Below are 22,376 nucleotides of genomic sequence, written 5' to 3'. Positions count from 1 at the left end.
AGAGACAATTCAGGGTTAAGTTAGATTATATTAAGCCCGTATTACACTATAGGTTACGGGCTCGATTAGAATTGACCAATCAGAGTAGTCGGTTGGCAAATTGCTTTGCTCTAATTGGTTAATCCCAACCACAATCGAGTTCGCAATCTATAGTGTAATACGGGGGTTTATGCCATCTCTGCCCAATCTCTCTACAAATTACGACATCAGATAACTAAACTTGCACGCTCAAGATTAGACGCAACCAACCTACACGAAATAATTGCAAAATAATAATATATTTTGAATAACGATAAACAAGTGCAAATTATTTTTTTCTTATAAAATAATTGAGTGTTAATAAAACGTTAAAACCAAACATAATATAATTTTCCCAAGTTTTATTTGTATATAAGTGTATATAATGTATATGTATGTATATAAGTGTATATAGTGTATATAAGTGTATATAAGTGTATACTTTATGCGATATTTCTGAAATTCCTCCGTTTCAATGTCTAATCAGGTTTGTTTATAATTTAACTAATTATATATTGTTTGAAAGCTATATGTGCTTTTTATTGGAAATACTTATTATATGCGCAATATTAATATTGCATGTTGTAATTTATAGAAGTTATGGAATACAGAGTGGAAGAGGCTGAAGAGAAAATCTGATCAAACTTTAAATATCTTAGCACAAGAAGAATATTTTGAATATATTGCTGAAAAGAGTGCTTATTATGATTTCAAAAAAAAAATATTGTAATGTGCAACAATCCCAATCTGAAGACGTTGAAGATCATGACATAGATATTACTTTATATGATGATTTAATAAGCAATAATGAATATTTTAATGGTATGCCCATAAATATTCTAATAATTTGTGATCCTCTAATATTATTAATATTGACAATTATGTTAACTTATTTACATATAAATATAATTATATTTCTTATTTCTGCAGGTCATGATCACAGAAATAATTATGCTCAAATCATACAACAAGACAATAAAGAAACACATTCTCATATAGAAAGTACAAATACCTTACAAATATGTTCTACATTTAAAGAAAAAGGAAGCAAATACAAGATGGATAATGTTTCGATTTTTAACCATAAAGAATTTCAAAGCAGTTTTGGATCTCAAAATCAAAGTAACTTTTCCTTCAATAATGTTACTGTTTCTACTAGCGGTACATGTGCACTATACGAAGAAAAAGCAAATATTAAAAAAATTTTACATGATGAATCTAGAAATCTTGATTTTAAATTAGTTCAAGATCTTGGAGCATGGGCTGTCAAAAGAAATGTAACACTAAATGCACTGTCTCATCTTTTAAAAATTTTAAAGAAATATAACCACAAATCTTTTCCTATGTGTGCACAAACACTTTTAAGGACACCAAGAAATACACTATTATTAATCAGAGAATTAGAAAACGGTGGACAATTTTGGTATTATGGTATTCTCTCTGGCCTTAAAACTGTATTGTCCAAAGAGATTTTGAAAACAATGTCTGGTGTAATTGAAATTGATGTATTTTTTGGTGGTTTCTCGCCCTATGGTAGTATACGGCGATGTTTGTGGCCTATTGCTGGCTGTATAGCTAGTAGAAACGAAGTTTTTATTATCGCTATATGGTGCGGAGAAACGAAATGTCCATTAGACCTTGATGCTTACTTAGAAGATTTTATCAATGAAACTTTAAAAATGAGGAATGGTTTCAACATTGATGAAAACTGTTACAAATTAAAAATCAGGAACATAATTGCTGATGCACCTGCTAGAGCATGGCTAAAATGTGTCAACCAACATGGCCATAAATTTGCTTGTGAGAGGTAAGTTTATTAAAAATGGATTATTCTAAAAAAATATTCGCGTATATTTATGCTCATTAAATAATGAATAGTTCATTGTTAACAATCGTTTTCATTTTTATAATTTATTCTATCTGTGATTATATAAATAATATATACAGGATCTGTCCCAAAAGTAATGAGACTGATTTTCTGTAGTCACCCCAACGCACCGAAGCGCACGCTAACCGGGTGGGATTGGTGGTGGGGAGTCTTAGGAATAAAATGAGACCTGGCTCAGTCGTCACCGAGCTCTGGGAGGGTCAGGATCTCGAGCTGAAGACTGTTAGTGTGTCGCGTCACGATTCAAGATGCAGAGAAATTTGGAGCAACGTTACGCCATCAAATTTTGCGTCAAACTCGACAAATCCGCTACGGACACATTCAAAATGTTGACAGATGCTTACGGAGATGATACTCTGTCCCGTGCTCAAGTTTTTAGGTGGCACAAGGCGTCAAAGGTTCAAAGATGGTCGGGAACACGTGGAAGATGAGGAACGCTCCGGTCGGCCGTCGACATCAAAAACTGACGAAAATGTGAAGCGTGTGAAGGCTGTTCTGGACTCTGACAGAAGGGCAAGTGTGAGATTAATTGCTGATGAGGTAGGACTTCCGAAAAGTGATGTGCATCGAATCATTTCCGAGGATTTACACATGCGAAAAGTTTGTGCAAAATTGGTTCCGAAAGTGTTGACTGAGGAACAAAAGAACCTTCGTGTGACAATTTGTGACGATCTTTGTGATTCTGTGGAAAGTGAGAGTGATTTGATGGACTTTGTGATCACTGGTGATGAAACCTGGGTTTTCCAGTACGATCCTGAGAGCAAGAGACAAAGCTCTGAGTGGCACACGACAGAGTCCCCTCGACCGAAAAAGGCCCGAATGAGCAAGTCAAAAATCAAAACCATGCTCATTGTCTTTTTTTCCTCAAAGGAAATTGTGCATAAAGAATTTGTACCGGCCGAGACGACCGTCAACGCTATTTTCTACAAAACAGTGCTCGAGCGGTTGGTGAAAAGAGTCGCCCGAGCCCGTCCGGACATTGTCGATCGCTGGCGGCTTCATCACGACAACGCTCCTGCTCACACGGCGCTGTTGATGAAGGATTTCCTGGCGAAGAAAAATGTGGCAACGCTGCCGCATCCCCCGTACAGCCCTGATCTGTCACCACTTCTTTTTGTTTCCAAAAATGAAGAGGGTTCTGAAAGGTCAACGTTTTGAGTCCGTTCCTGAGATTCAAGCGACTGTGACACGAGTCTTAAAGGACATTCCGGTGGAGGACTTTAAAAAATGCTTCGAACAGTGGCAGAACCGCTGGAAGCGGTGTGTCAATGCTCAAGGGGCCTATTTTGAAGACAATTAAGTGTATTTGCAAAAATGTTCAATAAATCGATTTTTATCGAACCAGTCTCATTACTTTTGGGACAGACCCTGTATTTATTATTATATCTCTAAGAGCACATTTTCAGCCCTTGGCACAAGAGCATCAGAAAGCAGAAAAGTAAAAGCCAATCAGAACTCGCGCTGGTAACCATAGTTTCTACTTTTTGCCTTTTTAATATACTGCTTACACACTGTTTACTACCAGCACGAGTTTCATTGTCTTCTGCTTTTCTGTTTCCTGCTTTTCTGTCACTCTCTAAACGCGCCTTTAGAATTCACACGCACAAAAGTTTTTGTAGTATTCTTCTATAATTCAGTGTATAAATAAAATCATAAACTTTAAAAAACTTATGTAAATAAATTTTTAAAATAACATTTATATTTATATCGTGCTCATTTTTGTTTTTTCAAATTATTAAAAATATTTGTTCTTACATTATAATTAATGTATTATAATGTATTATAAATATTTGTTCTTACATTATAATTAATGTATTATAATTATTTGCTCTTGCAAATATAAAATGCAAATATGAAAAAAATAATTGTTAATGAATTTTAAAATTAATTTATAGTCTTGAATATTTTGTTTAATATTAATATTTTATCTTATAGGTGTACTGTCAAAGGTGTATGGTTTCGAATGACATATCCTCTTCAGGAAGCATCTTTGCGAACAGACGAATCTGTTTGTGAACAAATTCACAAAGAGTATCACAAAGGAATAAGTCCTTTGATTACAAAACTTCAGCTTAAACCTGTGACACAGTTTCCTTTAGAATCTTTTCATCTGTTATACCTTTTTTTTTTTTTTTGGTAACCCAGTGGAAATGCTTGATGCATACCCTCGTCCCCGGGGGAGGAGCGAGGGTTATGCGGGACTCCCGGCAGCGCCAAGTGTTGGCCCGCCAGTTTACCCGCTAAAACCACTGGGGTGGCCTTCCGCGCGTTGGAGGGGCAGGCGGGAACCCGGAACTGCCGTTGCATTACATCGGCATCCCCGACTGTGTCTCCCCTCCGCGCTTAGGGCCCGGCAGACTTGGGTGCTACTGCCGGGCCTCCTTCCCGGGGAGGGCTTTGTTGGCCGCTCCCCGCTTTCCTTCCTCATTGTGGGCAGACGGGGCCACGCCGTCCACCCACCTTCCTCGTAGGCCTATTTACTGGTCGCCTTGGGCCCCCGCCTTCGGCGACCAGGCCTAGAGGGAATCGCACTTGGGCGCCACCCTAAGGTGGCCCCGTGCGTTCCTAGTGGGGGGGAGTTTGAATCTCCCCCCTGTACTCCTACTCCGTTTATGCGGACTTGAGGGAGCTGTGGCTCCCTCGCATCTTCCAGCACCGAGCTGTGGTGCTGTGAGGAGGGGAAGGGGGGGTTAATCCCCCTGCCCTCCTCCTCGCCATCCCTTTTTCTGCTCGCGTATATAGGGGGTAATCAGATGGGGGGGTCATGGGGGGAGGCTATACTATGCCTCCCCCTTAGTCTTATCTCCCCATGATAGCCCCCCTCGCGGGTGCCCTCCGACGCAGGCTCCTCCTGACTGGAGGAGTCCGTGACTGTGGCGGAGGGGGTTGGAGGGGGAGATAGCGCCTCCCCCTCCTCGTCCTCAGTTTCTAAATTTGAGAGCTTTTTGGGACAAATGAAGAATTTCCTACATGCACCAGGGAAAACACTTTCTCAAATAGTTTGCCGTGTAATAGAAAAGGCAGCCATTTCTTCATTTCATCTTTCTTATTCTAGAAATGAATTATCATTTGAACAACCTCATCATAGGGTTCCAACTCTAAATTGTCAAGGAGAGCAATATAACAAAGTTCGAACGTCAGATAAAAAATTCTCTTTAAAATCTGCTGATGCATATTGTCTTACAAAAGCTAATGAAGTTATTAAAATAGAGAATATTATAAAGGGTGAAGAAACCTATTTGATTGGCAGAAAATTTAAAGAAAAATCAGATCTTTTTTCTTATCCGTTTCCTTCTAGTTGTATAAATATATATCTAATGTTTCTTTATATCAGAAGTTATGATCGTCGGAATAAATAAACCAAATTAGTTTCTCTGTAAATAAGAGATTTATATTATAACTGATATTACTATTTACACTATAAGTACAAAATTTACAAGTTACCTGTAAATAAGAGAAACGACAATTAAGGTCAATTATTCGTCTCTCTTTCACAACCCTGCTTTAATCTACTATACTGTTTGTAACAATTAATTATCTTCATATAACTTATCCTAGCACGTGCCCTTTCTTATAATTCTTCTATCTGTCTATATCTCCCTATCCTTCTCTCTACCTCGCTGTCGATTACTTCTATACTCGACGAGACATCTAACAGGTGTCATAGAAGCGCGTGCAGAGCATACTAGGCGCGCTAATTTAAAGAGAGTATATTCTCTTTACATCACCCCTCTTCGAGATGAAAATCGCACAAATTTTCAATCATCCTCATCTTCTAACATTGGAATCAATTTTGTCACATGGAACAGACTTGTATTTTGATTTCTTTTTTCAGTTTTTATTTTATAAATTGAGTTTGAAATTTTTTTCTCTATTGTGAATGGTCCGATTCTTAGTTCTTCTAGCTTTTTCCTATTGAGTTTGTTCCCATTCTCTATGAATACCATATCTCCCACGTTGAATTCATGGTGTTTTCTATTTCTGTCAAATATACTTTTATTATACTTGTGTGATCTCAGTGTTCGTTCCAGTGCTAACTTCTTATCTTTTATCCAGTCTTTTCCGTTTTTCTTTCTTCTTAATTCTTCTGGTATGTTGCTGGTGTCTGTGCCATGTAATAGATATTCTGGTGTAAATCCTGTGATTGTATGTTCTAGTCTGTTATACTTGTTCACACATTCTCTTGCTATCGATGTCCATGCTCTCTTCTTCTCCTCTTCGTTTATTTTACATCTTATTTTGTTTACTAGCGTCTGATTTAGTCTTTCATTCAAACCGTTAGAAAATGGTGCATTTATTGCAGTAAAAATTAATTGCACTTCTTTTTTTTTTAAATAATTTTTAAATTCTCTTGAATTTATTCCAGGGTATTGATCCGTTAAGATTGTTCCGATCTTTTCTATTTCTAGCACAGTTTGGACTAATTTTATAAAATCATTGGCGTTTTGAGTTTTTGATGTTAAAATAAACGCATATCTCGTGAAATGATCGACGAGTAAATGTATATATTTTTTTGTCGATCTGGTGCTTCCAAATCCTCCAATTGTATCTATGGACATAATTTCGAAAGCTTCAGTTGCTGGTCCTAATTGTGACATTGAGCCGAATTTGTGTTGTCCTCTTGATTTATTCTTAATACAAATGTCACATTCTTTACATATTTTTTTTATATTCTCCATTAAATTTTTAGCAGTATAATATGGGTCTACTTTCATTCTTGTTTGTGTTATCCCTGTGTGACACCATTCCTTGTGTATTTTCTTAATTAACTCAATACTGAACTTTTCAGATAATATGATTTTTTCTCTTTTTCTTACTTTTTTATAATATATTCCATTCTTCTTTATTAATTTTTCTTTCTTATGTTGTAATAATGTGTTATTCCTCTGATCTAATTTTATTTCATCTATCTCAATAAGATTTACCGTTTTCAATAAGTCTTCTTCTTCTTCTATATTTGATTCTAGCACAGGGTTTCTGCTTAAGCAGTCCGCTTCTGTATTATCTTTCCCTGGGATGTATATAATTTTAAAATCGTATTGAGATAGGTAGTGGGTTAGATCGCCTAATTCTTCGTCTGTTCGTGCTCTTATATTCATATTTTCTAGTGGTTTGTGATCCGAGTGTATTTCGAAGTATCTCCCTATCAACCAGTGTTGCCAGTACTTTATTGCCTCTTTTATAGCTAAACATTCAAGATATATTGCTTTTTTTTTTTTTGTGTTTCATTAAGTTTCTTTGAGAAGTAGGCCACCGGTTTTTCTTTTCCATCATCTTGTGTTTGTTTTAATATTGCGCCTATGCCTTCAAGTGATGCATCTGTATATATTTTAATTGGAAGGTCTTTGTCGAATATCTCTAACACTGGTTGGGCACATAGCATTTCTTTTATCTTTCCGAAAGCTTTTTCGCAATCCTCTGTCCATATAAATTTTACATTCTTCCTTAATAGTTGATGCAGTGGATCTAATAATATTGAGTTCTTTTCTATATATTCATGGTAAAAGTTTATTTTTCCCAGAAATTGTCTGATCTGCTTTTGCGTGGTAGGAGATGGAAAATTTTTTATTGATGTTATGTTATCTTTTAATGGTGTAACTGTGTTTTCTCCTATTACATGTCCTAAATATCTAACTGAACTAGCAGCAAACGTACATTTCTTAAATTTTAACCTAAATCCTTCTTTTTTTATTGCATCTAATACTTTTTCAATGTGATCTAGATGTTCTTCAAACGTCGGTGAGTGAATTAGGATATCGTCTATATAGTTTACTGAGAATTCGATTAGTCCATGTTTTCTCAGTATGTTACTCAGAATTCGTTGAAATATAGCTGGAGATGTTTTTAAGCCAAACGGTAGACATGTCCACTGAAAGTGACCATCTTGCGTTACAAATCCCGTTTTTCTTCTATCTTCAATTCTTAATGGTATTGACCAAAAAGCTGAGTTTATGTCCAGAGTCGTGAAATATTTACAGTTTCTGGCTCTTATTATTATATCATCTATTAAAGGAAATGGTTGTGCTTGGGGAACAACGTTTTTGTTTAAGTCTCTGAAGTCTATGCACATACGTGTCTTTCCTTCGTTTTTCTTATATGCTAGCGTGACAGGTGCAGCAAAAGGACTATAAGATTCTTCGATTAAATTCTTCTCTAGTAGTTTGGCTATTTGTTTTTCTATTTCTTTTTTGTCATTTATATTACATCTATATGGTCTTTTACTGCAGTGTTTCTCCACTATTAAATCAATTCTAGCTTCATACTCATTAACAGTTCCAATATCGTATTTGTCTTTTGCAAACACTGATTTGTTGTTATCTATTAATTTTTCTATCTTAATCTTTTTATTTTTATTTAAATGTTCTATCTTTGTTTGGAATTCGTCTGTTTCCACATGTTCATTAAAATTAACCGAACAATTTATAGCTTCACTCTTTATTTCACTTAAAATTATCTTTGGTTTTTCTATCTCTTTTTCTATTTTCTGAGAAACTTCTAAATCTTCATTCAACCTCAACTTGAACATGGGAATTAAATCTAATCCTATTATGAAATCTTCGAAATCTTCTCTTTCGACTATGTATACGTCTACTTCTTTTTCTATATTAAATATTTTTATTCTTATTCTTACCAATCCATTTGTATGATTCACACCATTGACAGACTTTAAGAGTATTTTGTTTACATCTTCTTTATTATCTCTTATCTTTATCCACTTCGAGTTTATTAAGGAGACCTGAGAACCTGGATCATATGTTCCCATTATCTCTATCTTATTCTCAACTAGCATCTTAAGTTTGATCAATGGTGTGACTATTCGTTTTTTTGTTTTTTTGTACTTAGATCTACTTCTATTACTGAATTGCTTCCTATAGCTTTGGGTTTTTCTTTTTCTTCTAGCTTAAACCAGCATTTCTCTTCTGAATGGTATCTTACACCTTTACCCATATCCTCACATGTCTTGCATGGTTTTTTTTCTTCATTTCTAGCTTTGTGTTCTGGTTTACCTTCTTTTTTAAATATTTTTTTCTTTTCTGTTATTCCTTCGAGCTTTTGTAATTCATTAATTACATCTTTTGTATTTTTCATTTCATCCCTGTCAATTTTCTCTCTAATAAATTCTGGCAAACCAAATGCAATTCTATCTATCATTGTATCAGCGTCCATGTCCTTATTTATTTCTAATAAAAGTCGTTCTTTCTTTATCGCATATTGTACTAGTGAACCTTCTTTGTACTTAAAATAATGAGCATATGTTCTGCTACTCCATCCTTTTCCTGAAAAGGTTTCTATTAATACCTGTTTCCATCCATGCCAATCGTTTTCATGCTCTCCTTTTATTACTGTAGAAGTGTACCAGTCTTGGCACGTCCCATCCAAAAATAATCTCAATAATTCGATTTTGGTTTCATCTTTTTCTATTTTAAATCTTGCACATTCTTTCTCAAATGTGTCTAACCATTGTCTAACATTAGATGTTTTATACTTAAATTTTTCTAGTACAAATTTATCTACAATATGTTTTAAGTTTTTTTTCTCTTCTTTCTTTTCTGATTTTTCAATTAATTTTTCCAGTATCTTTGTCAAGTCTGAGTGTTCTTTAATATTCTCTTGAAATATTTGTTTTAAATATTTTCCTCCAAACTGGATATTTCCTTCATCATCCAAATATATTTTTTGCAATTTTTCTGACAGTGTTATCCATATTTTCAACTCGTCATGCCTTTTTCCTAATGACTCTCTTATCTTTTTGAAAGCCTCCGTATTTTTTAATTCCTCATGAAAATCTGCATAGATGAGTTCATCTGGTATAGCATATTTTTCTCCTTGTTCTGTAACAATTGAGGTTATGGCTACCACTGTAGTTTTACTATCCTTTGGGGAAGCCACCGCTCTAAACTCAAATTTTAATTTCATTTTGTGACGAAAGTTGTCGTTTTCTAATGTTTCTTTATATCAGAAGTTATGATCGTCGGAATAAATAAACCAAATTAGTTTCTCTGTAAATAAGAGATTTATATTATAACTGATATTACTATTTACACTATAAGTACAAAATTTACAAGTTACCTGTAAATAAGAGAAACGACAATTAAGGTCAATTATTCGTCTCTCTTTCACAACCCTGCTTTAATCTACTATACTGTTTGTAACAATTAATTATCTTCATATAACTTATCCTAGCACGTGCCCTTTCTTATAATTCTTCTATCTGTCTATATCTCCCTATCCTTCTCTCTACCTCGCTGTCGATTACTTCTATACTCGACGAGACATCTAACAGGTGTCATAGAAGCGCGTGCAGAGCATACTAGGCGCGCTAATTTAAAGAGAGTATATTCTCTTTACATATATATTGTTAACAATCTTTGATCCTTACATAGATGGTGTTTAAATGATATTAAAAAAAAGTTGTATTACTACCTTTTCCTAAAAAAGACACAGAAAATAATTGGATAGTTACAAATATGAGTGTTTGTTTTCCAATGCCCCATTCTGAAACATTGTAACATATCACTGCTGTACTCTATAGCGTTATAATATATTCAATAACATATTCAAAGCGTTGAAATAGCATTGTAATATTTATATTTTTGGCATAGTAATAAAATATATATAATTTAAAATCTCACTCTGTCTCTAATTGATAAAATCAATATATACAATGTTTCCTTTTTCTATAAAGCAATATATTATTAATATATTTATCTCATATAATATATAAACATGTTGATTGATCAATCATAATTTCAATAGAAATATCCACATGGAATCTACATTGATATTTCGAGAATAAAGTATCTCGATGTAATGATAAAAAAAGAAAGTTGTATCCACGTAGAAAATTCGTGGATAAATCTGCATCCACATAAGCCACGTAAAATACGTGGATTCGACGTGGACGTGACGTAACTGTTTTTGTCGGGTTACTCGCGATACGTAATTGGCAATCATCGAGAAGATGACCTCGGTCTTTGCAATATCGACAGAATAAATCGTCCTTAGGTGTCGCTTGTTGATTAATTTTAGAACGACATTCTTTAGAGGTGTGTCCGAATTTGTCGCAAGTTTGGCAAGTAATTCTCGGTTTATTTTCGAGGTTTCTCTGTTCATTTTGTTTCTTCCAGCAATTATTGGCGGAATGCCCTGGCTTATCACACCACTGGCAGATTACAGAGACTTTATTGGGTTGACTATTAATATTTTGTCGACAGGTTTTTGCATTATGTCTTGGTTTTGAACATAATTGACAGGTGACAGCTTTTTCCTGTATTACGTTTATCGTTTGTCGAGCTTGAGGATCGCGAAACCGACATTTGTCAGCACTGTGCCCTCGTTTTTTACAAATCTGACATATTAATATTTCTATGCCTAGATCGGATGGTGATTTTGTAGTGAAAATTGAGAGAGTTTTCGACAATTGTTGTTTGTGATAATTGCTTGTTACATGCCCCTCTTTGAGGCAGATTTGGCATGTTTCCCGCAATCGATTAGTAGCTAATATTTTTGTTCTGTTTGAGTTACTGCTCTGTCCCTGTCGCAAGTCTATCATTACCCGCAGTTCTCTTTCTATCCTTAAGGCGTCGGCGACCGTTTCTTGTACATCTAAATCCCTCGCTATTCTTTGTTCGATTTCGGGCTTAAGTCCCCTTATAAAACATTTACTCATGTCTTTTTCCAACGATGTCTTAGTAGTTTGGTCCGGCAATGTATTTCCGGGTCCTCTATACGCCTCTAATATCTGTTTCCCTAGGATCTTGACGCGGTTAGCGTAAGTAACTACATCCTCGTCATTTTTCTGATAAATACAGCCTAGTTCTCCTTGGAGTTGATAGACGGTTTTTACCGGCCCATAAATACGTTTTAAATAGGCAGTTAGTTGTGATACTTTATCAAAATCTTGGTCTTGAATTGTTCTGCGTGCTTCGCCTACTATTCGAGTTCTTAAAATTTTAGTAAACTGCGGTTCGGCTTCCTTAGGAAGCATCGATTTTGCTTCTTCGCAGCCCTCAATAAAATAGTTAAGCGGAATGTTGCTGCCATCGAAGAAGGGGAGAGCGTCAACCGCATATTTCAGTGTGGCGAAAGGATTTTGTTGCGCCATGATTATAGGGTTTTCAGGATAATTTTCAAAATTATTACTATCAACTATTTTACTTATACTAGCGTTTGCGGCGGTAGATTCGGAATCGTTGGAAGACGGCTCAGGCGAATCGGCAATTAGCGTATTTTCAGTTAAATTGGAAGAATTTTCCTCAATAAATTGGACTTGTTTAGATGTCGCTTTAGGGGTAGATGTGTGTAAGGGAGTAGAAATAGATCGAGTATTTTTCGGTTTACTATATCGCTCTAATACTATTTTATAAAGATCTTCTATTTCGTCTTTATTGACTTTACTTCGAGTTCCGGTTTCCAAGATCGCACATTTCAATCCCGGACGAGCCCCCAAAATTTATCAGTATGTTACGTCCAGACCCTCGAAAGATCGAGCCATCTGGAAGGACGCAACCTACTTACCCGGTGACACACTTTGCGGGGGTGTGTACAGATCGGGTCGAGCGCACTGTCAGGGGCCTGGCACAGGTCAGTGACCAGAATGGTCCCTTTAACTCTGTGAGTGTCCTAGGTCATTACGCTCGTCGGTCCCTTTTCGGTAAGAGAATCGAATCTCTTTTACTCGGGACGGGACCCTGTGCGATTTCGGGATTTCGAGATTGAGGGAATGAGAACGGGTAGCAAAATTAAATGAAGATTTTATCGTAAATTACCATTTATTCATTAATCAGTTGTTTGAGCGATATGAAACATATTTACAGGGTTACATAAAAGTCTTTCTTAAAAATACAAGATATAGTTGAAAATTTTATGTGTGTTGTATTGTATATGTGAGGGAATTTCCGCGGGTGTTACATAGGTTCGGAGGACGTCAGCCAGGATAAAAAGTGGGAAATCTAACCTTAAGTAATTAATCCTGGCTGGAGATTATTACAAATTTGTTTCTTTTTATATTAAAATTTCCTATCTAAACATGTGTATTATAGGTGGGGAAGAAAAAAGAGGGGGGGGAGGAGACAAAGGGTCAAGGATTTTCAAATTGGATAGTGGACGGAAGGAATTTCTTCCACAGAGCTTGGATAGGAACTCCTAGTGGAAGGTGGGAGCCAGGGAGATACCAAGGAATTATAGTATCGGAGGGGGCAGTAGTTAGATAGCGAAGGAACTCCTCGTGGTCCACAGGACCGGGACCCACGCGGAAAGATCCTTCGGGAATGGGGAAATCGAGGAGGGGAAACTGAGATAAGAAATAACTTAAAGGGTGAGGAGGGGGAGGTTCAGGAGTTTCAGGATTGTTAGGATGTTGCGACGGGGAATCGGGAGGGAAGTCGAAGTCGTGGGAATCCTCTTGAAGGTCGGGAAGATCTCTCGCAAAATCTTCCAGAGCCTCGCCGAATTCAGAAAACTCTGAGGAGGTGGAAGGGGAAGGAGGATCTGAATCAAGGGTGATGACAGGTATGGGAGGGGTACGCTCCCGGACAGGAGGTGAGGGGGAACGAGGGGGTTCGGGAGAGGAGACTGGAGAGTAACTAGGAGGTGGGGGAGTGTCGAGTAAGTCGAGATTTCATAAACTATTATTACTATTGTCGCTATTATTGCTAATATCGCTAATATTGTTACTATTGTTACTATTATTGCTATGATTGGTAATATTATTTCTATTGCTACTATTATTACTGTTGTTGTGTGACGTAGATGGGGAGTCCGTTAAATTTTCTGTTTCTATACTATTATTCGGAGTTTGGTTCGCAACAAGGGGTATGGTTCTCTTGGTCAATTTCTTTTTGAGCGCCTTATTCCAACGATTCCGGCGCCGCAACTGCGCTCGGCGTTTACCGTGGCCCGGCACTAATAATAATTCGACGGTGAATGTGGGTGTTTAAAATATCGTTAAGAGGTGTCGCTAACTAATTGCCGTTAACTATATTACCGTTGTCATTGGGAAAAGATACTTGAATCTTAGACGGGATAGTAGCCCGTGTATATCCTTAAATTTAAACTGTTCTTAATTGTTGATTATTGATGATGAAGTAATATAAGTGAAGGGATAGTTAAGAGAGGAGAACAAAAAATTTGAAAGGAAATAACGTAAGTTTCAAATGTTCTTTTTAAGAAAAGTTTCAAATTTAGGAGAGTTCGATCGGGAATCAGTCTTCGGAGATTTAAGCCGGATTAGAAATCATTCGTGAACCGCCTTGAGGAGATTCTAGACAAACGAGAAATCGTTTGTGAACCGCCTTGTGGAGATTCTAGACGAACAGGGAGAGATGAGGAAGATGATAAGGAAGAGGAAAGAGACGATTATTAAATTGTCGAAATTTATTTTCTATCGATTAGAGAATAATCGGTCAAGGATCATTCCCAATGACAGTTGGCTAACACGAGAGGGGGAAGAGGTTAAAGTGAAATTGGACTTACTAATTATAGTGAGCGTTGAAAGGTGTTGAAAAAAAAATTTAATCCGGCCGGAGCTGGAAGCGCTGGTGGATGGTTGCTGGTTGATGATGAATGGAATGCTCAGTTGGTCCATCGTGTTCACCTCACTCACTTCACTTGCTTATCGAAAATGATTCGTGAAATTTAGCAGGGAGAGTTCGTTCACTGATGGATACTGGACGTCGGAATTTAGAAAAATACTCTGCACTGCACGAAAGAGCTGGCGTAATATTTTTAAAAATGAACTGTGTGTGTGTGTGTGTGTGTGTGTGTGTGTGTGTGTCCGCGTCTTCGGCTCGCGAGTTTTAAGGTTTTTACTCCTCCTCCCTTCTGGATGGTGGGGAATCTTTTTAGGCGAATAAAATAATTTCTATTATTCCCTTCCTAAAGTCAAGGAGCTTGATTTTTAGGAGGAGAGGGGTCTCTTCAGATTTTAATTGGTTAAGCCCTTTGGCTCGAGATTTAGCTCCATCTAGTAGAGAGTGGGAGTGAGCTTATCTTATCGCTTGATGATTTGGCGATTTGGAGAACGCTTGAGGGTGGCCTGTCGAACGAGCGCACGTGCACTATCAATTTCAAGAATATTGCTGTATGTTTAGATTTTGACAATCTTCCCGAGAACCAGATCTTTATTTTAAAATTCTTTAGATAGAGAGGCTTCGAACATAAAGCCGTACCAATAGATACGGGACAGTTAGAATTTCTCATAACAACTTTTCATCTTATTATTCACGAATTTATTTAGAGTTTCGTTAACGCTATCTCGACTGGCCATTCTCAGTATTAGATTTGTTAAAGTTTTAATGGCGATACCCGCGGGTTAGGTTGCGTTCTTCTAAGCGCTATCTTTATTCCTAAGAAGAATCGCTTTGCATTCCGAATGCAAGTCGATCCTTGATTTCTTTCTTCCACGAAATCGTTTCGAGGAAAGAAAAGAATCGTGGAGTCCACCGGACGTAACACTACCTCCACCGCCAAAAAAGCCAGCTTCATTCTCTGTGAAAAAATCTTCTGATTATTTCCAAGAAAAAAATCCAAATAGAACATATTCGACATTGTCAAATAAAGCAAGTCGTCAACAGAAAGAAAATTGTAACTCTGTTTCGTTATCATCTTTGTCATTTAATACTACTGTGATTTGTTCTGATAATACAGAATTTGTGCAGAAGAAAAAACCTATTGAATCAAGGACATTGAATTTCGACATTTGTAATTCGACAATTTCAAACGATATGGGCATGTACATAAAAAAACCTTATCACTAATAATACAAAATTGTCATTTTTATATTTTATTGTATTGATTGATTTTGATTTGTATTAATATAATTAATATTTTAGAGTTTAAGAAAGAAATATTGCGTAAATGCAATAAAATAGATTCTAAATTAGAGCGTATTGATGGAAGGTTAATCACACTTGAAGAAAGGCTACAGAGCATAAATGACATAAAAAATGAATATGTGGATTTGAATGACTTTATAAGCTTGCCTTTGACTACCATTGATGATATGAAAAATTTAGAGTTTCAACTCCAAGACGTTAATTTCTTCAATAAAACGGTAAGATCATAAATCATTAGACGAAGAAAATTTATTGGCCTGTTCACACCATAATATAAGTCAACGAATATTTAAGATTACACAAAATAAAAACATGATGTTTTGGTTAGTATATACGTAACTATTTTGAAATTGACTAAGAATACGAAGAACTAATTATATAATTTTATTGAGTGTTGCAAGAAATGTTGTTAGTCAAATAAAGTGATTCTTCAGAATCTTCTTGAAAATCGCTTTTTATAAACTTAAAAATCGCTTTTTACGAATTTTTTAATGAAATCTTTTAATCTTTGTAGAAACTGTATTATGTTAAATATATTATGTTAAAATGTGCAGTTTTTCATCAAGGAAACTAATTGAAATTAAAATTCGTCAATTTAGAAGGAAATTAATATTTAAACATATTTATTGTTACTTTTTTGGACTTGTTCATTTTCAGAAGTATGTTTTGAAGTAAAATAGATTCTACGCTGAAACAGAGTATAATTCTGAAAAATCATATACTATACTTGACTACTTACTATTAATTACAGTATCTACTTTTAATAAATTTGTTATAAATTATTAATTATAAGTTTAATTATTAATTTATTATATTAGTTCTTTCTATTGTTAGTCTCGAAAATGATTACGTATGCAATATCAAAAAGTCTTCGTATTATGTAATTTTAAATATACGTTGAGATACTTTTAATTTATTACATCAATTAATTTTATTCTTTTTCTCATTAAAATCCAGACAATTACTTTGTTTAAAATTTAATATAATTAATAATGTGGCTATTATTTTTAATTTGTATGCAGGTTAACTTTATGAGACAGTTAGGTGGAAAAACGTATCATGACATGATAATTGTTATTCTCCAAAATTTTATTAGTAATCATCTTTCAACGCTATATTGCTGAAATGGGAAAAGAATGAAGAAAGAGCTTTTTAAAGATTTATTGTTAACCAAATGCATAAAAAGTAAGTTAATATTTAAACTATTAGTTTCTCGTTTTTAAAATAAATGAAATAATTATTTAATTATATTGTATATTGTAAGTACATGCATATTTTCAATAATATAATTTTGAACATGGTAATCTCAATATTAATAAAATAAATTTCCTTGTTTATTTAGAATGTGTCCATGCAAAGTTCGAAACGGATGACAAACAAATTATCGAAGTAATCTCTAAATGATTCATCCAGGGCAAATTACGAGATGACAGAGATGAGTAAGTAAATATTAATGAGAAGTGAGATTGTTTATTTTACATATTAAAGTACTAATTAATTGTTACATATATTCAGGGAACGATTACAACGAAAACAAAAAGAACAAACATCGGAATAAGTGTTTTGTTTTTAACTTTGTTTTTTAATTTAGAAAAAACTTTATTTTGTGTTCGAAAAGTTTATGTTATGTGTTACCTGAACAACAAATAATATTATATAAATAGAAATTCAAATGTTATTTTGTATAATGTTTATTTTATATAGTAAAAGACTTTTTTTAATTTAGAAAAAAGTTTATTTTGTGTTGAAAAAAGTTAATTTTTTGAATTTAGAAAAAAATTGATTTTGTGTTTGAGAAGAAAGTTAGAATTAATATAGTTATAAGAAAGTTTAGTTTTCGCTTAATTAGAAAGTTTATAATTTGCTTAATAATTATTGGAACTGAGTTATTAGAACAATAAATAACTTTTATTTTATATTTATATAACTTATTATAGTTATTAAACTATAATATTAAAATACTACAATATACTACTCAAATAAAAATATAATAAAAATTTGTAACGATGCAGTAAGGCACCGCAACTACGCCAAATAAATAATTATAATCTGTTCTTATTTCTAATGCTTGTTGCCTTTTCTCTCACTCCTCACCGCTTTCTCACTCGCTCGCATACTCGTACGCTTGCTATCTCATTCATACGCTCGTTTTCTCGCTCACTCGTATTGCCTGGCGCTTATTGTCTCGCTCACTCGCATGGATACTCGCTCCCTACTTCGCCCGACCATTTGCTGCCTCTCTCACACGCACTCGCCTTACCTAGGCAGCTACCTGGAAGGGGGACATCGGAATGCAGCCGACCGGGTATAAAAGCCGGCCGAGCCGGCTCATCGAGACCAGATCCCGTCCTGCGATCCTAACGAACGCTCCGACCAGATCATTAAATCGAGGTGTCTTTCGAATCCACTACCAGTCCGCATCGAGGTGTCTCTCGATTCAGCCGGGTGTCTCCGGCTTCCTGACCGAGGTGTTTCTTGGATCCGCTATCGAGGTATCTCTCGATCCAGCCGGGTGTCTCCGGCTTCTTGACCGAGATGTTTCTCGGATCCGCTATCGAGGTGTCTCTCGATCCAGCCGGGTGTCTCCGGCTTCCTGACCGAGGTGTTTCTCGGATCCGCTATCGAGGTGTCTCTCGATTCAGCCGGGTGTCTCCGACTTCCTGACCGAGGTGTTTCTCGGATCCGCTATCGAGGTGTCTCTCGATTCAACCGGGTGTCTCCGACTTCCTGACCGAGGTATTTCTCGGATCCACTATCGAGGTGTCTCTCGATTCGACCGGGTGTCTTCGGATTCCAGGGCTGACGTGACACTCAGCTCTTCCGCTTTGTACAGTAGTTTAAGTTGCGCCACCGACCGTTGCGATATTCCGCCCGCGTTTGCGTTCTGCCTTGTACATAGCTTCCCGCCTAGCTTTAATCGTCCGCGCACGCTTGCGTTCTGCCTTGTACATAGCTTACCGCCTAGATTTAATCACAACTAGAATTCCAGACACACTACGATACGAACACGCTCAACCGCACCAACACACACACACACACACACACACACACACACACACACCACGCACACAAACATACTACTTGTACATACTGTAAATATTCGTAATAATAAAGATTGTTTCCCGCATTGTTCGCACAAGCTTGATTCTCCCCTTCTCTCGAATCCTGACTAAACGACGAGCCGATCCGGAGCGTCGAGAAAGGCGACCGCGTTACAAATTATAAAAATGTATTGTTTATTGCTTATTATATGTTTCTTCTATATCCTAAAACTAAAATACTTTATTATAAGAACAAATTACATATATTTACAATTCCTATATCAATTGATGTATATATACCTAGAGATATAACATTCGACCTTTTAATGAGAAGCTAATCAGTTGACAAAAAACTGCAACAAAGAGCTATCTTATGCATATTGTTTCTTTTCTTCCAAATACAAGTGTTGGTCGCAATGAGAATTATATATCTATATAATCATCTCTTTTCAACAACACTACTTGGAAGAAAAGAGGAAAATATTAAGATAACTCTTTGTCGCATAATTTTTTTTTATCAAAATAATCAACATTACACTTTCTAGAGAAATGAATAGAGAAAATATATGAATATTATTAGATTTAGCTATTATATGCATTCTTTTCATTAAACATATTTCAGAAATCATGTTTACATTTATTGTACATATTATATATATTAATTACATTGCAAATACTAAATTAAAACGTAAAACGTTAGGTATATTTTGTATATAATTTTTATTGTAATTTTTTTAATATTTGCGCAATGAATATAATAAATTTAAATATTATTTCTGAAATATTTTAAATTTATTTCAATAAGAGTTTTGTAATATGTTTGCAATATTACAAAAAACTTTCAAAATTATTTTAATTAGTTTTCAACAATACTTCAAAAAGGTTTCAATCAATTCAGTAACCTTTTTGGAATATTTCATAAAGGTTGCAGATTTATTATTTTAACCTTTCAGCAACTTTTCTATAAGGTTTCAAGTGCAAGAATCGCGAACATTTTGCTATTCCTGAGCTGTCTCAGAATTGTTGCAGAAACATTTTGCAATATTTATGACATGTTTCAATCTATTACATGAAATATTTTTGAGATAATTCTGAAAAGTTTCTGTGCTGTATGGGTAGTAAATATGTAATGATAAAAACTTAATTAAATCAATAATAATTTTGACTTGTAATATATAATAATATAATATACAGGAACTAAAAGGGACAAAATAATTTAATACCTACGGAAAAAATACGTATTGGTGCGAATACGTATAAAGTTATTAGTGGAATTTTTCATGAAGGTAAGAATATAATCGATGGACATTACACAAACATTGTACGTATTAAAAGTACCGAATGGCAATTAATAAATGATTTAGTAATACAAAAGTGTAATTGGCCTCGAAATGCTAAAAATGCATATATGTATATTTTTTGCAGAAAAGATATAAATTTTACAAAAAGGTGTGAAATCCCTCTAGAAAGCTTTACAAAGGTAAAGAAGTACGTAAAAAATATTCCACCTTGTATGCAACAAAACGATTAATAAAAAAATATCGCTAAAAATAATTTATAAAAATTTTCCCTCAAAAAGTATATATAATTTTCCTAAAAAGAAAATCAAAACTAAATATGAAATCAATAATTAACTAGCCAAGTACATTAAAGCAATTGATAGGATTTGTAATTTGAAATAAATTTATCACAAATTCTATCTTGCATTTATGCATTATAGATTCTCGACAAAATGAAATATATTTTTAAAATAAATCAAATGTTAAAAATCAATAGGCAGAAAAAACCACAGCGCAAAGATAACAGTACGCAAAAAACAAAAAATAATGACAACTAATAATGTCACAATCAAAATTAAAGGAAGGACAAACGTTTCGATCCGGTTCTGGATCATTTTCAATGTCTCGCAGATTACAATAAGATAAGTATCAAACAAAAAAATCTCACAAAGGTGATGTCAAAATCAAGGAAGAACAGATGGTCATATCAATGTATTACAAAGAAGCGGGAAACGCAAAAATCGCAGAAAGAGTGGTGACATTATAAACCGCACGCAATATTATAAATTTACAAATAAAATTAGAAAATAAATCTCGCAATAACAACGGAATGACATGCCGCTCACCTATGTTATAGAAGCGCAGAGAACGTGGTTGCAAAAAAGGTAAACAGGCAATCACGTGAAAGAAGCGTGTGCAATGAACCTCCTGCGTGATGTAGAGGAAAGGCTCAGATATGTGGCTCCAAATGTTAAATTGTAAAATCGAAAGTCCAGAAAAGAATAGCAATAATAAATATCCTGTAAAAATAAAACTAAGACGGAGCAACACGCACTCACATCGCAAAAAAACCGAGATCACACACAACACTAAGTAAAAGGAAAGATGAATTGATTAGCGTCAAAAAGCAAAAGAAGAATAAAAATAGCGCAAATAAAAGAATAAAATATAGTTACCTAACGGTAGAAAGTAATAAATAGGAAAGTCGGAAAAAAGCAAAAATACAGGAACTCGGAAAGAGCGAACTGACTTCGACGACATGTCTATGTATATTTGCGATTAATCTTGTTCTAAATTCTACATATTTTAAATTCAATGACATTATTTACAGGCAAGTTTTTGGCACCCCCATGGGCTCCCCCCTATCCCCAATATTAGCTGATATTGTAATGCAGGATCTTGAGCAGAGAGCGATCTCCTGTCTTTCGTTACATCTCCCTTCTTATTTTATATGTGGATGACATAGCAGTAGCAGCTCCCTCCGCCTCCTGTAAAAATATCCTCCATGTGTTTAATTCATTCCATAAACGTTTACAGTTTACTATTGAAATTGCGGATGAGAATACTCTTAATTTTTTGGATGTTTCAATTACCATTAACAATAATTTTATTGAATTTGACTGGTATCGTAAACCTACGTTTTCAGGGAAATTCCTCAATTTTTCCTCTCAACATCCGATCTCACATAAGAGGGGAGTTATCATTGGCTTAACTGACAGAGTGTTCTATCTATCTCATCCTCAACACCATGAAAAAAATTTTTTGTTGGTTAGGTTGGTTATTAACATCCTTTTGTCTAACGGTTATCCTTTTAAATTTATTTTCAACTCTATCATCCGGAGATTACGAACGCTTATTTCTCAAAACTCTTTTCCTAACGGCTGTCCTTCCAATTCCTCCCTCCCCCTTCCCCTTCACATTCCTTTTTCATCATTCCCTATATTTCAGGCATTTCCGATAAATTCCTTCCTGTCATCAATAGTCTGGATAAATCAGTAGCCTTTGCTGTGCGTAATAAATTAAATAATTTCATTAAATTGCATAAGGATCCTTTACCTAAATTATGTCATTTGAACCTTGTTTACAAAATTGAATGCAATGACTGTTCAGCGTCTTATGTAGGTCAAACTGGTAGACAATTAATTACGAGGATCAAAGAACACAAGGCCAATATTAATACACGCTCAGACTCATTATCGGTAATTTCTTCTCACAGACTTTCAGGTCATGAGTTTGATTGGAATAATGTCTTGATTTTGGATGAAGAGCCTTCCTATAGAAGAAGATTATTTTCTGAAATGATGCATATTGCGTG

General features: G+C 35.0%; 1 protein-coding gene across 1 annotated transcript; it reads right to left on the bottom strand.

Annotated features, from left to right (window-relative positions):
- Positions 1-8,710: 8,710 nt before the first annotated feature.
- LOC145965384 (uncharacterized) lies at positions 8,711-10,240 on the bottom strand. Its single transcript, XM_083088880.1, has 2 exons — positions 9,977-10,240; positions 8,711-9,906 (listed from the first exon to the last, which is right to left on the bottom strand). The coding sequence occupies exon 2, from the start codon at positions 9,821-9,823 to the stop codon at positions 8,720-8,722; it is 1,104 nt and encodes a 367-aa protein (XP_082945006.1). The 5' UTR covers positions 9,824-9,906; positions 9,977-10,240; the 3' UTR covers positions 8,711-8,719.
- Between the last annotated feature and the right edge of the window lie 12,136 nt (positions 10,241-22,376).

Source organism: Camponotus vicinus, unplaced genomic scaffold, assembly GCF_025532165.1.
Source record: "Camponotus vicinus isolate PSW18456_S1 unplaced genomic scaffold, iyCamVici1.0 SCAF_14, whole genome shotgun sequence".
NCBI classification, from domain to species: Eukaryota; Metazoa; Arthropoda; class Insecta; order Hymenoptera; family Formicidae; genus Camponotus; species Camponotus vicinus.
The sequence above is the reverse complement of the archived record's forward strand: the minus strand, read 5'-3'. Positions and strand labels throughout refer to the sequence as shown.